This window comes from Arvicola amphibius, chromosome 9 (assembly GCF_903992535.2).
Source record: "Arvicola amphibius chromosome 9, mArvAmp1.2, whole genome shotgun sequence".
NCBI classification, from domain to species: Eukaryota; Metazoa; Chordata; class Mammalia; order Rodentia; family Cricetidae; genus Arvicola; species Arvicola amphibius.
This window is the reverse complement of record NC_052055.2, coordinates 64251409-64268077: the sequence shown is the minus strand read 5'-3', so window position 1 is coordinate 64268077 and position 16669 is coordinate 64251409. Positions and strand designations below refer to the sequence as shown.

At 40.6% G+C, this 16669-nt stretch overlaps 1 protein-coding gene across 1 annotated transcript in view; it reads left to right on the top strand.

Moving 5' to 3' along the window:
- Kcnh8 (potassium voltage-gated channel subfamily H member 8) overlaps window positions 1-16251 on the top strand; it is a 463803-nt gene extending 447552 nt beyond the window's left edge. Inside the window, exon 16 of the mRNA XM_038342973.1 lies at window positions 14175-16251. Coding sequence (XP_038198901.1) covers window positions 14175-14846 — 672 coding nt within the window. The 3' untranslated portion in view covers window positions 14847-16251. The remainder of the gene's footprint in view (window positions 1-14174) is intronic.
- Window positions 16252-16669: the final 418 nt, after the last annotated feature.

Here is a 16669-nt window from a genome sequence, read left to right as displayed (position 1 = left end):
TTATCATTGGTGGTTTGGATTTTAGCCAATCTGACAGGTGTAAGATGATATCTCAAAGTTGTTTTGATTTGCATTTCCCTAATAGCTAAGGAGGTTGAGCATGACCTTAAGTGTCTTTTGGCCATTTGAACTTCTTCTGTTGAAAATTCTCTGTTCAGTTCAGCGCCCCATTTTTTAATTGGGTTAATTATCATTTTAAAGTCTAGTCTATTGAGTTCCTTATATATTTTAGAGTTCAGACCTTTGTCAGTTGCAGGGTTGGTGAAGATCTTTTCCCAGTCAGTAGGCTGCCTTTGTGTCTTAGTGACAATGTCCTTTGCTTTACAGAAGCTGCTCAGCTTCAGGAGGTCCCATTTATTCAATGTTGCCCTTAATGTCTGTGCAGCTGGGGTTATGCATAGGAAACGGTCTCCTGTGCCCATTTGTTGTAGAGTACTTCCCACTTTCTCCTCTATCAAGCTCAATGTGTTCAGATTAATATTGAGGTCTTTAATCCATTTGGACTTGAGTTTTGTGCATGGTGATAGATATGGATCTACTTTCATTCTTCTACAGGTTGACATCCAGTTATGCCAGCACGATTTGTGGAAGATGCCCTCTTTCTTCCATTGTGTACTTTTGGCTCCTTTATCAAAAATAAGGTGTTCATAGGTTTGTGGTTTAAGATCCGGGTCTTCTATACGATTCCATTGGTCAACTTCTCTGTTTTTATGCCAATACCAAGCTGTTTTCAATACTGTAGCTTTGTAATAGAGTTTGAAGTCAGGGATGGTAATGCCTCCAGAAGTACCTTTATTGTATAAGAGTTTTTTGGCTATCCTGGGTTTCTTTTTTTTCCATATAAAGTTGATTATTGTCCTCTCAATATCTGTGAAGAATTTTGATGGGATCTTGATGGGGATTGCATTGAATCTATAGGTTGCTTTTGGTAGAATTGCCATTTTTACTATGTTGATCCTCCCAATCCATGAGCAGGGGAGATCCTTCCGTTTTCTGGTATCCTCTTCAATTTCTTTGTTCAAAGACTTAAATTTCTTGTCAAACAAATCCTTCACTTTCTTGGTTAGAGTTACTCCCAGATATCTTATGATATTTGTGGCTATTGTGAAAGGTGATACTTCTCTGATTTCCCTCTCTGCTTCCTTATCCTTTGTGTAAAGGAAGGCGACTGATTTTTTGGAGTTGATATTGTAGCCTGCCACGTTACTGAAGGAGTTTAGAAGCTGTAGGAGTTCTTTGGTGGAGTTTTTGGGGTCGCTTATGTACACTATCATATCATCTGCAAATAACGAAAGTTTTTCTTCCTTTCCAAATAGAATCCCCTTGATTCTCTTATGTTGTCTTATTGCTATTGCTAGAACTTCAAGTACTATATTGAAGAGATAAGGAGAGAATGGACAGCCATGTCGTGTTCCTGAATTTAGTGGGATAGCCTTGAGTTTCTCGCCGTTTAATTTGATGTTAGCTGTCAGCTTGCTGTAAATAGCTTTTATTATATTTAGGAATGACCCTTGTATCCCTAATCTCTCCAGGACCTTTATCATAAAAGGGTGCTGAATTTTGTCAAATGCTTTTTCAGCATCTAATGAGATGACCATATGGTTTTTTTCCTTCAGTTTATTTATCTGATGGATTACATTGATAGATTTTCATATGTTGAACCAGCCCTGCATCTCTGGCATGAAGCCTACTTGATCATAGTGGATAATTCTTCTAATGTGCTCTTGGATTCGGTTTGCCAGTATTTTATTGAGAATTTTTGTGTCAATGTTCATGAGTGAGATTGGCCTGTAATTCTCTTTCTTGGTTGAGTCTTTGTGTGGTTTAGGTATCAGGGTGACTGTAGCTTCATAGAAGGAATTTGGCAGTGACTCTTGTGTTTCTATATTATGAAATACCTTAAGGAGTATAGGTATTAGGTCTTCTTGGAAGTTCTGGTAGAATTCCGCATTGAAACCATCTGGTCCTGGGCTCTTTTTGGTAGGGAGGTTTCTGATAACAGTTTCTAATTCTTCACGACTAACAGGAGTATTTAGAGCATTTACCTGGTCCTGGTTTAACTTTGCTATATGGTACTTATCTAAAAAAAAGGTCCATTTCTTTTACATTTTCCAATTTTGTGGCATACAGGCTTTTGTAGTAAGATCTAATGATTCTCTGAATTTCCTCTGTGTCTGTGGTTATGTCCCCCTTTTCATTTCTGATCTTCTTAATTTGCGTGTTCTCCCTTTGCCGTTTGATTAGTTTAGCTAAGGGTTTGTCAATCTTGTTGATTTTCTCCAAGAACCAGCTTTTTGTTTCATTGATTCTTTGGATTGTTTTCTGTGTTTCTATTTTGTTGATTTCTGCCCTTAGTTTGATAATTTCCAGTCTTCTACTTCTCCTAGGTGAGTCTGCTTCTTTTTTTTCCAGAGCTTTCAGGTGTGCTGTTAAGTCACCAATGAGTGCTTTCTCTGTTTTCTTTAAGTGGGCACTTAGTGCTATGAACTTTCCTCTTAGCACTGCTTTCATTGTGTCCCATAGATTTGAGTATGTTGTGTCTTCATTTTCATTAAATTCAAGAAAGACTTTAATTTCTTTCTTTATTTCTTCCTTGACCCAGGTGTGGTTCAGTTTCCATGAGTTTGTGGGCTTTCTGGGGGTAGCATTGTTGTTGATTTCTAATTTTAATCCATGGTGATCCTATAAACAACGGTGGTTACTAATATTTTTCTGTAACTGTGGAAGTTTGCTTTGTTACCAAGTATATGGTCAATTTTCACAAAGGTTCCATGAGCTGCAGAGAAGAAGGTATATTCTTTCCTATTTGGGTGGAGTGTTCTATAGATGTCTGTTAAGTCCATTTGGTTCATTACCTCCATTAAGTCTTTCAATTCTCTGTTAGGTTTCTGTCTGATTGACCTGTCCATTGGTGAGAGAGGAGTGTTGAAGTCTCCAACTATTAGTGTGTGTGGTTTGATGGCTGCCTTGAGTTCTAGAAGTGTTTTTTTTACATAAGTGGGAGCTTTTATATTAGGGGCATAGATATTCAGGATTGAGACTTCATTCTGATGGATTTTTCCTGTTATGAGTATAATGTGTCCCTTTCCATCTCTTCTGATTTATTTTAGTTTGAAGTCAACTTTGTTAGAAATTAGTATGGCCACACAGGCTTGTTTCTTAGGTCCATTTGCTTGATAAACCTTTTCCCAACCCTTTACTCTGAGTAGGTGTTGTCTTTGTGGTTGAGGTGTGTTTCTTGTAAACAGCAGAATGTTGGATCCTGGTTTTGTATCCAATCTCTTAGCCTGTGCCTTTTTATAGGTGAATTGAGTCCATTGATATTAAGTGATATTAATGACCAATGGTTGTTAACTCTGGTCATTTTTTTGTAGTAGAGTTTGTGTGTTTCCCTTCTTCTAGTTGTGCTGGTGAAGGGTCGCTAGATGCCTGCGTTATTGTGGGCGTTGTTGGACTCCTTGGTTTGTGATTTTCCTTCTATTACATTCTGCAAGGCTGGATTTGTGGCTACGTATTGTTTAAATCTGTTTTTGTCCTGGAATATCTTGTTTTCTCCATCAGTGGTAAATGCAAGCTTTGCTGGGTATAATAGTCTAGCCTTGCATCCATGTTCCCTTAGTGTCTGTAGCACATCTATCCAAGCTCTTCTGGCTTTCATGGTTTCCATTGAGAAATCAGGTGTAATTCTGATAGGTTTCCCTTTATATGTTACTTGACCTTTTTCTTTTGCAGCTCTTAATATCTGTTCTTTATTCTGTACGTTTTGTGTTTTGATTATTACATGGCATGGGGATGCTTTCTTTTGATCCAGTCTATTTGGTGTTCTGCAGGCTTCTTGTACCTTCATAGGAACATCCTTCTTTAGGTTGGGGAAGTTTTCTTCTATGATTTTGTTGAATATGTTTTCTGGGCCTTTGAGTTGTAATTCTTCTCCTTCTTCTACTCCAATTATTCTTAGGTTTGGTCTTTTCATGGTGTCCCAGATTTCCTGGATGTTTTGTGTTAAGAATTTGTTAGATTTGTTTAGTTCTTTAATCTGTGAATTTATTTCCTCTCTAGTATCTTCAGAGTCCAAGATTCTTTCTTCCATCTCTTGCATTCAGTTGGAAATACTTGTCTCTGAAGTTTCTGTTCGTTTACTCAGAGTTTCCATTTCCAGTCTTCCCTGAGATTGTGTTTTCTTCAATACCTCCATTTCATTTATCAGGTCTTGTACTGTTTCCCTTACCTGTTTGATTGCTTTTTCTTGTTTTTCTTGGGTATCTTTGAGAAATTTATTTATTTCGTCTACTTTTTTGTTTGTCATCTCCATTTCTTTATGGCAGTTTTTTACCTCCTGTTTAAGGTCCTCTATAATTTTCATAAAGTACTGTTTAAGGTCGGTTTCTTCTATATCTTCTGGGGTAGGGTGTTCAATTCTTGTTGTTTTGGGATGTCTGGATTCTGGTGATGTCATGTTGCCTTTCATGTTGTTGGAGGAGCTCCTGCATTGGCGCCTGCCCATCTCTTCCTTCAAATAGAGCTGGGAGGCACTTGGTGTCCTAGACCAATCTTTGCTGTGACTGAATCTGGTTGGATCTCCCCAGTGCCAGAGGAGGACCTATTCCTTGTGTCACAATCTGAAGAAGCCTGCACTCCCTTGCAGGAATCCTCTGACCTCCCTGGAGGCCAGAGTCTGACCCCTTTGGGTGGATGGCCTTAGTACAGGAGCAGGACACCTGAAAACACTAAGGAAGGCTTGGGAGAGGCAGGGTCCTGAGAAACAAAGACAAGCCTGAAGAGGGAGCTGTGGGGAGGGGGTCTGTGCTCTCTTCCAGGGCAGGTTGCCCCAGGGTCCACATTCACTCACCAGTCCAGATGGAATTCCAGGGCACAGGATCAGGGATTCCAGGCAGCCCAGGGACACTGCTGGGACAAAAGGGCCAAGGTGGGGGCAGGGTGGGATGGAATATCACACAGCAAACCTGACAGCACAATCTGAAGGAGCCTGCACTCCCTCTGCAGGAATCCTCAGATCTCTAGACCCATATTTTGAAATCAAGATACCTTTAAAGTATATGTGTTGGTTTAGCTTAACAGTCCCTGGAACCAAATGTCTCTTTGCAGTTAAAAATTTCAAAAAAAAAAAAAAAACCACAATAATATACAATTCTAATTGGTCAGTAACCAGGCAGAAAGTATAGGCAGGGCGACCAGGCAGGAAGTAGAGGCAAGACAACAAAAACAGGAGAATTCTGGGAGAAGAAAGAGTCAGTCTGAAGCTGAAACAGAGGAAGCCAAACACAGAACAAGCAAGATGAGACTGCCTAACTGATAAAAGCTACCAAGCCATGTGGTTAACGTAGACAAGAATAGTGGACTAATTTAAGATGTAAGAATTAGTTAATAAGAAACCTGAGCTAATCTGCCAACCAGTGTTTTATTAAAGTACAAGTGACAAATCTTTACAAAGTACAAGGCCATTGTCCCACAGCAGGTAAGAAGATCTACAATAGGAGTTTGTATGTGAACTTATGACTGTACGGAGGATGTAGTCACCAAATGTGAAGTATGGTGGCCTCTTGAATACAGGAGAACTAGATACTGGTTCCTTCTGTGCTAGAGCTTCCTAACAGGCACTCACACTCTTATCTTTGCCTGCCTGTGTTTTAGTCAGTTATCTCTCTTCTTTTCAGAACTGTTCCTTTCCAACTTTTCCCCAGTTTCAATTGGGCTCTCTTTTCATTTTTAACTCTTAAGAGTTCTTTATGATTTACAGAACCAAGTCCCTTATGAAGAACATGGTTTGTGATTTTCTCCTCTCTTTTTATAGATTGACTTTTGACTCCCCTGAAACACATGAGTATTAATTGTAGAGAAAGCCAACCTGTTTTCATTTTTCTTCTTGTGTTTTTGGAGTCATATCTGTGAGAAATCCAGTGTAATGAACATTTATTCCTCTGTTTTCTTAGAATTTTATACTGTAGTCTCTTGAGCTTGCGCCTTTGATCTATTTTGTGTTAAGTTGTATATATTGTATGAGTTGTGCATTTAGCCTCATTTGTACTTGAATTTTCACAGCATCATTGGTTAAAACACTATTTCCAGCTGAGAGGTCTGAAAGCAATGTTCATAAATCAGTGGATTATGAATGTGATGACTAGTGCATGTGTTACTGTTCTGGTTGCTATAACCAAATATCTGACAAGAAACCATGCTACAAAGGGACATTTGTTTGGTTCATGAAAAAGGAATGGTAGCAACTGAGTGAGGTGACCATCACATTGCATTCACAATCAAAAGGCTCAGGAAATTAATGCTGTTGCTCAACCTGCTTCTCCTTCTATTCACTCAGGGTTTCAAGTCCATAGGATATTGGCAGCCACATGTAGAATGGGTCTTTCCTCTTTAAGTAGTTTTTCTAGAAATATTTAAACACATAAACACACCAAAGGATCATTTCAATTGCAATTTTAACACCAATGAAGCTGACAATTAAGATTAACTATTGCAGTTTTCCTCAAAACATTTTTTTTTTACTTAGAGTCTTTCTAGAAAACTCAGTATAGTCTCAAACTTATGGTCCTCCTACCTCAGTCTCCTGAGAGGAAGGAGTGCAGGTGTGTACTACCATACCTAGCTACTTCTGGCCTCAAAATTATATTCTGCTATGTATATCTGTATCCCAGCTCTCTGCTGTCTTTATTACATTGCTTTGTAGCAAGTTCCAAAATGAAAAGATAAGTGTCCTCCATTTTCAGTCTCCTATTTCAAGATAGCTTTGGTAGTCCAGGACTTTGTGCCAACTTTAGAAACATCTGTTTCTACAAAAAGGAGAGTATGCTTTCTTTTATAATATTTTTTATTTTTTGTTTTAAATTTCATACATGTATACAATGTATCTTGATCATATTAGTCTCACCTGATCTCAGAATGATCAAATCTCATCTCCCTCCCAAATTCATCCACACCATTATTTATTATTTACTTACTTATTTACTTATGTATTTTAACCAACTGAGTACAGTCAGTGTTGCCAATATATATATACATTGCCGTGGTGTCATCCTACCGGTGGCCACAATCCCAAAGATCATTGACTTGTCCTCCCCAGTAGCCATCAAGTGCTAATAGTTCCTGAGATGGGGTGGAGATTTGTCAGACCCTCGCCACACCATGCTAAAGTTAAAAAAATTGAATTAATTCTTTGAGAATTTCATACAATGTATTTTGAAATTATTCAGCCCCACTCTTCCTCCTAACTTCTCCTAGATCCACTTCTACCTCCTACCCCCTACATAAGGTTCTCTCTTTTTATTTCATTACCTTCAACTCCAATTTACACTGGATGCTGATCCTGGGTATGGGGGCATCCATTTGAGCATGGTCCACTTACCAGTAGCCATACTCTTAAAGAAACTCGACCCTCCCTCACCCAGAAGCTACAGACTGGCCACTGCTCCCCAGTGAGGAGGGTTCTTTTCAATCTTCTCAACACCTTCCTGCTCTGTGCTATAATGATAAATGACTTGATCTTGTACTGGTTTTATGCAGGCATCCAAAGCTGCTGAGTCCATGAGTGTGAAGGCCCCATTAAATCAAAAAGACACTCCTTTTCTTGAGTCCTCCCTGACCTCTGGCTGTTATAATCTTTCTGCCCACTCTTTCATGATGGTCCTTGAGCCTTGGGAGGGGGTGTGATATTGATGTCCCATTTGTGACTGAGCACTCTGCTGACATTTATTCTCTGCACTCTGAACAGTTGTGAGTTTCTGTGTTAACCACCATCCACTGCCCAAAGAAACTTAATCTCTTGACTTCTGAGATCTGTACTATTCTACAGGTAGAGAGACAAGTTTACAGGACAGTATGATGCTATCTCCATTTAGCAGAATAATAAAAGTGAGTTCACTTTGGTCTTGACCAGCAGCTGCTCTGTTCCCATGTAAAACAGCCATGTCAGAACAGGAAGACAACACTTCACAACACTTCTCTCTAGCCTACAACCCTTATGTTCTTCCTGTGATGTTTCCTCAATTTCTGGAATTAAGTATATTGCCCATGAACCATGGTGAGGAATACTGTCATCTGAAGATCTTCTCGTTCATGAACTAAGGATTTCATTATGTGTCTAGGGTTTTTCCAAGCAATATTTTAAAATTTTCAGTTCCCAGCTTCAGACCTACCTATTTCACACATACTAGTTTCCTAAATTCTACCATTCCTTTGGTTCTACCATAGATGAAACTATTCTTAATCGTTAATTTTGCAGCTTGTTATGTATATCTATTTAATATACTTCCCAGTCTTAGTAGTTTTGGGGTAGGTTTCTGAACCTTAAAAGTTCCCCAGACCTCTAGTCAATGGATTTCTCATAGAAGACTCACATGGAGAGATGAGTAGGCTCCTCGTTAGACTTTGAAGCACCTATACTCTATGAAGGACTACAGTAGTATATTGTTTGATATCTTTTTCTGAGAAGACAAACAGGTCTATTCACCTCAGATAAGGCACCAACAGCAGACTAAACCAATTACTACACCTAAGTCTGTCTGATTGAACCACTGAATTCAGTTAGGGTAATGTAGAGGGGTAAAGGTATGGAGTTGCCCTCAGGAGCACAGGTAGGCACAGTTGAGGGGTAACTTACAGGGGTGTGGATGAGCACAGCCAAGGTTACTTATAGGATTTTAGCTGACTGAAGAAGCTACTACATCACTCTTGGCAACTGTTTCTGTCCACATTTATACTCAGGTAGAGGTAAGCCCTGGGGAGTCCCTCCCCATCTCATGACTGCACAGTAGTGGGCCCAGCCATGACCAGTCTCCAAGGTAATCAAATGACATACACACTTGTCAAAGATGACAATTTCTGTGGAAATAATGACGAGAGTAGATCACAATGTTAATACACCTAGATTCACAGATTTCTTTCAGATGCTTATCAGTAAGCAACGAGTTGACCAATTTCAAGGGTAACAGATAAGCTTATTTTTAACATTGATTTGGGGGAAAGGAAAAATCAAACATTTCCTTTCTTTCCTGTATTAAATGGGAAGTCAGATAACCTGTAAGGAAACATCTTTTTGTAAATTTATTTCAGCTAAGTGAAACTGTATGATTGAATATACTGAGACTTGAAATCCACTGCATTTCTAATCTCCCCCTTCAAGGCCATGCCTGCTAATATCACAGTAAGAAAGCTGCCAGGAGCCATGCACACACAGCTCAACTCCATCTAGAGATTCACCAACAGGATAGAAAACAAGAGACTTACATGCTCAGAGTGTGAGGGGTTAACCAAAGGACGCAATTCTGTAGAACTGGGAATTAACTACAGGAACTGAGAGCAGATTGGGCTACCATGAACTGGGAGGATGGGGTGGTAGCCAAAGGACACAAGGTTTCAGTTGGACAAAGAAAGGCGAGCAGGGGATGTACTGTTTGGTTATAGTTAAGCATGTGATTGTGTGTGTGTGTGTGTGTGTGGTGTGTGTGTGTGTAGTTGAGCATGTGAGATTCATATGTATGAATGTATGTATGTATGTATTATTTAGGTCCTACATCTTAGTCCTTCTGGGAAAATGGTGCAGTGGAGGGAGGGAGACAGGTAAAAATACATCAGTGGAGCTGATTTAACACAACAATAGTAAACAGTGTGCTCTGGAAATGTAGGTCAACAAAGACAGAGAAGTTTAAGGAATCCTGGATGTGAGTGAAATAAGGAAGTTATTAGTGGTTCCCTTCTTCAGTGCATGTCAAGGACAATGCAGTGTGTGGACCATCCCTCTGGGCAAGTTTGATACCCCATACTGTGTAACAAGAGGGGATGCCTGTGATCAGTAGAAACATTTCCAACACACCTTCCCACTGGTGAACTGAGACGTTAATGCATGATCCTGACACAAAAATAAAAGAGGGGGGTCTTTGGACGCTCTGGTGCAGGAGTAGAGAACTGAGTCACTCGGTAGCACAGATAGTTCTTTCCTCCCTCCTTTTATCTGAAAGGACTTGGAGAAAAAAGGAAATGTTAGTGTGAGCCCTTTGCTGGAGAGATGGTGATGGTGAATTGCTTTGGCCAACAGGTTTAAATTCAAGACTGCTGGGTTTTCATACATAGGACAAGGAAGATGGGGACAAAGAATAGGAAGGAAGAGGAAGAATGAAAAAAGAAAGAAATGAATGGCCAAAACATACATATGGAGAATACACATCAAATAATGTTCATTTTATACATTCTCTCTACCTTAATCAGAAGTCCACATCAACATAGCCTCCTCATGTGCAAAGTTTCAAAAAAACAAAAATAAAAATGATAGAAAAGAGGTGGGGCCTGGAAAGACCCTTATGTTTTCTAATATGAGTGACAAAAATATAAGGGTTTTAGTGCTATTGGGGTAAGAAGAAAACTTGCCCTTGTCTGGTCAGGATGATTTTTTTGGCTGTATTACGTCACAGTGCTCTGGCACTAAGTTCTGTGCTGAAGACACAACACTAACTGGACAATCCCACACAGAAAGCAGCCTCAACAGTCGTCATCGGCAATTCTATTTTTCTTAATCAGGTGGTGACTTGAATTCTACCACCCTCAAAAAGTAAACTCTGTTTCTTATGCTTGATCAAAGCTACTGTGTTTTTTATCTTAGAATAGACTCTGTCAGCAACCCAGCAGGGGCCAGCACGCACCACTGTAATAAAACGTACTGTGTCTTCTGTGGAAGTCACTACCCCCGTCAGTGTCATCCTCGTTTCCGCCTTCAGGAGATGCTGTCTCTTTTTGTGGCAACTGACTTTGTCCTTGAAAAGAGATTATTTCCCTCATGGAACTTTAATAGGGTCCAGGGGCGTGTTCCTGGGTGCACAATGATGGAAATTTTCCCTCACATCAATTGAAAGTTCTATTTTCTTGACTTCTCTGTTGTTTTTAGTCCCAGCTAAGACAGTAATTTGCCTTTTGGAAGTTATGTGTTTATATTCCTGGAGTCAATGGAGTTCATGGGTTCCCTTCAGAGTTCACGGACTCAAGGTTGTCATGATTGTACAGTGTAAGTTATATGTCAAGAACGCAGCTCTGAATAAACGGGAAATTTTTATTTTGAAAGCTAGAAATGCATTTATTCTGAATAATGGTGTTTACCCTATAGCAAATCTTTTGTTGTTGTTCATATAATTTTCTTTGAAGAGAATTTACTGTTTAATCATTCTGGAATTGTATTCTGAGATTACACTATTTGCTTATCTGATATTGAATTGACAGTCTATATAACTCTTATCCATGAAGCAATGATCTGTGTCACTGTGCTCTGGAGAATTCTAAACACGTTAGCAAGCACTTCCCAGCTCCTTCAGAATCAGCACGATAACATACTGCAGTAAAAGATAAGGCCTGAGTTCTAGACCAAAGATGTCTCTTATAAAATGAGTAATCTTAAAAACACCATCTGGGAGCGGAAGAGGTGGTTCAGCAACTAAGACAACAATGGACTCTTGCAATGGATAGGAGTTCAGTTCCGAGCACCCATGTCAGGGGCTCATAGCCACCTCCTGCTCCAGGGGATTTGATGCTCTCTTCTGGTCTCTGAGGTCACTACACGCATATGCATATGCATACGCACACACACGCACACACACACACACACACACTCACACACACACACACACACTTGTCATTTTTAAAATAAAACATCATTTATTTCTGGGCCTCAGTGTTCTGCTTCACACACTGAACCATGCCTGTCTTAATGTTTTTGGTTAGTTTGATCATGAAAATGTTGTATTATTAGATTAGTTAAGATTTTCACTGAATTCTGTAATGCCTATTATACCTAAAGTTTAAAATCAGTCTGCCAATTCTCTGTCTTTATCCAGTTCTGAATGAAAGGTCAGGTGGGCTATTTTAGTTAGGGTTTTTATTGCTGTGAAGAGACTATCACAGCAAGTCTATAAGGGAAAACATTTAATTGTGCTGGTGGCTCCCTTACAGTTCAGAGGTTTAGCTCATTATCATCAAAGGAAGGAAGCAAGGCAGCATGCAGGCAGACAAGGTACTGAAGAGATAGCCAAGCTTCCTACATCTCGAGGAAGGGGATGGTCATACTCGGTGTGGCTTGAGCATATATGAGAGCTCAAAGCCCACCTCCACAGTGACACACTTCCTCCAACAAGACCACACCTGCTCCAACAAAGCCACACCTCCCAGTTGTGCCACTCTGTTTGGGAACCATTTCCTTTCCAATCACCACGTGTGGGTATCCTGACTGAAAGCTCAGCTAATCCACCAATTCAGATGAGTTTGATTCGGAAATGGACTCACTGACCACAGAGAGAGCCATTCAGATGTCCTTTCAATAATTCCATTAAATGGCAGAATATATCCTAAAACGCTGATGGTAGAGCTGAGGACTCTACAGAACCGTCAGCTCGTCTGTGGGGCAGGGATTCTGTCACACTGAGAGGTGTGAGCCACACATGCAGAACTGGAGAAACTGCGGGGTCCTTTATACTCACCCTTCCTCTCCACAGGGAGACTGGTAGGAACTGTTCTGTTTCTAGCAGTAGCAGAACCCCTGGGGAAAAAAAACAAGACAAGCATTTGTTTGCTTCCCTACAGTTCCACACCAACACAGAGTTTGGGTCTTGAAATTTCAGCCACTATGTTAACAGCTGGTGGCCTGAACCACAGAATGACTTCTTTCTAGACATTTCTAATGCCTAAAATGAGCAGTGCCACCTCCTGTTGGGGCTGCAAAGGAGAGCTGGCTTCAGAATGCTCTCACCAGAAGTGGACTGGATGAATTAGGAATGTGTAGACAATGAACATAAAGTTGTCTAAGCAAACAAAAGGAACTGACTGGGGAAAGAAGAGGGAGAATGAGAGATTTAAAGGGTATATTCATTGTAAAATGCACATTTGTACAAAGATTGAATATATAGATAATTTTTGAATGTGTATGTGGAGAGAGAGAGAGTGGGAGAAAGAGAGAGAGAAAGAGAGAGAGAGAGAGAGAGAGAGAGAGAGAGAGAGAGAGAGAGAGAGAGAGAGAGAGAAACCTGTCCCAAGCAGCAGCCTTGATTTTGATAGCATAGATGTTGAAACGGACTGCTCTGTTTGGGTGCTGATGGTGTTCAAGAGCTTCAACTGGGACATTTGTGGGTTGTGGTAGTAAAATCAAATCACAGCAACACTATCATAAGATTTAAGATATTAAAGTAGAGATAGCAACACATTACAAGATGTGTGAGTGCTGGATAATTCAAAGAGTGGAAATTTGTGTGTATCCTGTTTGAGATGATACAAACTTCCTTCAGAAAGCTCAGATTGGAATCACAGTCAGTCTTCCAGTGGACTCTGAGGTTTTGTTGCTGTTACCTTAATCTAAATCTAATGTTAAGAAAACAACTCTTTATTGTGTTTTAAATGAATACTTGTCTATGGTTTTTGCGTTTAGGGACTGTGTCTCCTTTGAAAACCCGGTAAGTGCTAAGCAATTCACCTCTACAGTGAGTGAAGCAGACACAATGCAATCTGGGCTACACTGAAGAATAACCTAGTTAGCTGGGAGATCCCAGGACACTTGGGTGTTCACAGTGCTTGCCTCTCGTTAGCCACTTCACAGTCTCTTTCTCTTCATCTCATTTGGTAACTTCCATTTTCCCCAGGAATTCTCTTGACAGAAAATCTGGTAAGAGGTCTCAACACCCTCTACTTCTTGAAAGTCCCTTTGTTTCTGGACCTCTAGTCACAAGACCTCCCCTAGAAAATGTCAAGCTAGAGAGCTGCTGTGCAGTCCCCACACCGAACAGAGGCTCAATGTGTCTGGTGCTTTGCACTTGGTATCTGTCCTCTGGGTTGATCATTGGGTGACATCTGTGTACCTGTCTGCATCCCTTCCGCTTTTAGAAAGTGGAAGCTGTCATTGGTGTTCAAGGCCACAGAACCTCTCCAATTCTTTGCACTGATATCCCAGCCGATGATTAAGACCCCTAAGCACACTCATCTCTGAAAGGTGAATGTATCTTTAGGTCAGCATATAAATCCATCTAGATGCCCAGCTTACTCACTCACCTTGCGCTTGGTTAGCTCTAAGTTGAAGTACCCTCCTACTAAGAAATTTCCCTTCCTGTCTTCAGTGTTCTGAAACCTGTCGACTCTGTGTACCTGTGACCATTGTTGATGGCTTTGCTTTCTCCACACAGGTAACAACATTGGCTCAGGAGGTTTCCCAACTAGGGAAAGATATGAGGAACATCATTCAACTTCTGGAAAATATCTTGTCACCTCAGCAACCATCGAGATTTTGTTCTCTGCATCCCACTCCGATGTGTCCTTCCAGAGAAAGCTTACAGACTAGGGTGAGCTGGAGTGCTCATCAGCCTTGCCTACATTTTCAGGCAGGTGGAGCACAACTTTATCATGGTAGTGTCACCTCTGACATCTGGAGTGTGGATCCCTCCTCTTTGTGCAACAGCCCTCAACGAACTGAAACTCATGAGCAAACCCCAGCAGACAGTGAACTGCTTCATTCTCCAAACCACTGCCAGGTTATCCAGGAAGGTCATTTGCAGTTCCTAAGGTGCATCTCCCCCCATTCTGATACCACGCTGACACCTTTGCAGTCCATCTCTGCCAGTCTCTCCTCCTCTGTCTGTTCCTCTTCAGAAACGTCCTTGCACCTAGTTCTCCCAAGTAGATCAGAAGAAGGCAGCATCACCCACAGACCTGTGAGTTCCTTCAGTCTGGAAAATTTACCAGGCTCTTGGGACCAAGAAGCAATGATGTCAGCCTCTACAGAACCGTTGGAGAACTTTCCAGTGGAAGTTGTCACAAGCACAGTAGACGCAAAGGACAGCAAAGCCATAAACGTATGATACCAGCACCTAGGGGCCGCTTCCTATGGCAAACTGCTGCTGCATGACCACTCTGGTTTGCCTTTGGGGCCTCTAGTAGGCATGGAGCCTAAGCAATGTTGGGAATTCTGCAGAAAAGAGGGCAGGGGGCCAGGGAAAGGCAGATTCACCTCTATACTGTAGCAAACAATTTCTAGATCTTAGAAGAACCAACCCTTTTTCTGTACAGGTATTAATTTACTAGTCTGTTTGGCAGACTTTGGTAACCAATACAAAGACCCTGAGAGTCTGAGTAGATAGAAATCCCAGACAAAGAATTTGGGAACCAGTTTTGTCACAAGTGGCTTTTGTAAAATGCAGCAAAGGCTTTTCCTGAGTGCCCGATTGTCATTTCTGAACAATATCCATAACACGGTTAGCCTCGCGTACATGGCTCCTGCTGATCTATTTTCCCCTTTTTGAAGGCAGAGGAACAATTATCACTGCATGACATCTCCTAGACAATCAGTAAAATAGAGCTGGTGGCCTATAGTGGTTAGCTAGCTGCACATTATTTGCCATGTAAATTAAAATGCCTTTATTTATTGAAAAAAACTATTTTTATAATCTTGTTATGAAATATGTATTTAAACTACTTAAACTATTTATAAAGAAATGAATGTTTTCATTTTGGTAAAAAAAAAGCTTGGTGTTTTAACAAGAAATGCACTACTGTTATGTATAGTAAATCAAAAAATTATTTATCATTAAGAGGTTGTAGCTTCGAAAAGAATCCCCTTTTTATCTGCATGCAGTTTAGAAAACAGTAAAAATAATGTACCCTCACACTTCTGGGCTATGAAAGGACAGTGGGATCATACTTTCTTAATGAAATAAAAACATGGACTCAGCGTGAAGTCCATGAGGTTTGGCCTGTTTGTGGAGAGGACCCCTCATCGCTGCTAACTCATGCCATTCTGTGGGCCCCAGCATTGTATTCTGTGCTGTAAGAGATTAAGCTTTGTATAGTATGTGATCACAACCCACATTAAGTCACTTAGGGTTCAACAATATTAGCGTGTCCTACCCTGGTTCCCCATTTTAGGAGAGGCCATGGAGTAATGTCCGAATGAGACAAAGACTTCTGGACTGTGACTGCTGGGCACAGTACTCACTTAAACAGCTCATGATACTTGCTCAACTTAGGGTGGCATTGAACCTTTAAAGTTAAAGCTCCACAGGGAACTGATAGCTACATACAGTATGATACATACATACATACATACATAGCTACATACAGTAGCTATGATAGCTACACAGTAGATGCTATATGTGTGGCGGGAGAAAGGAAACATGAGGTTACATGGCTAAGATGTTAACAGCTAGAACCCAGAATGTTTCCAGTTCTTCACACACACCAACATGAAAATTATGATGCTATGTTTGGCAATGATGTAAGCACCTTTATAAATGCTGCATATTCTGTTTAAGGACATTTTGGACTTCATCCTCTCCAGTTTCCCTTTAAGTCCATATTATGGAGCTCTTCTGGTTTTATACCCATCACAGAAGATAAACAATGCATCATTTCATCATTAAAAAATATATCAAAATGAGCTGATGTTTCTGGTGTGATTTGTGACCCTAAACCTGTCTAGAGCAGCAGAACCAAAAAAGAACTTTTAAGAAAACAGCACGTGGGGGAGGGAGGGTCAGTGAATGGAGAGATGGCGCAGGGATTAAGAGTCCTGGCTACTCTTCCAAAGGTCCTGAGTTCAATTCCCAGCAACTACATGGTGGCTCACAAAGATGTATAAAAGTATCTGGTGCCTTCTTCTGTTGTGCTGGTGTACCTGCAGGCAGAA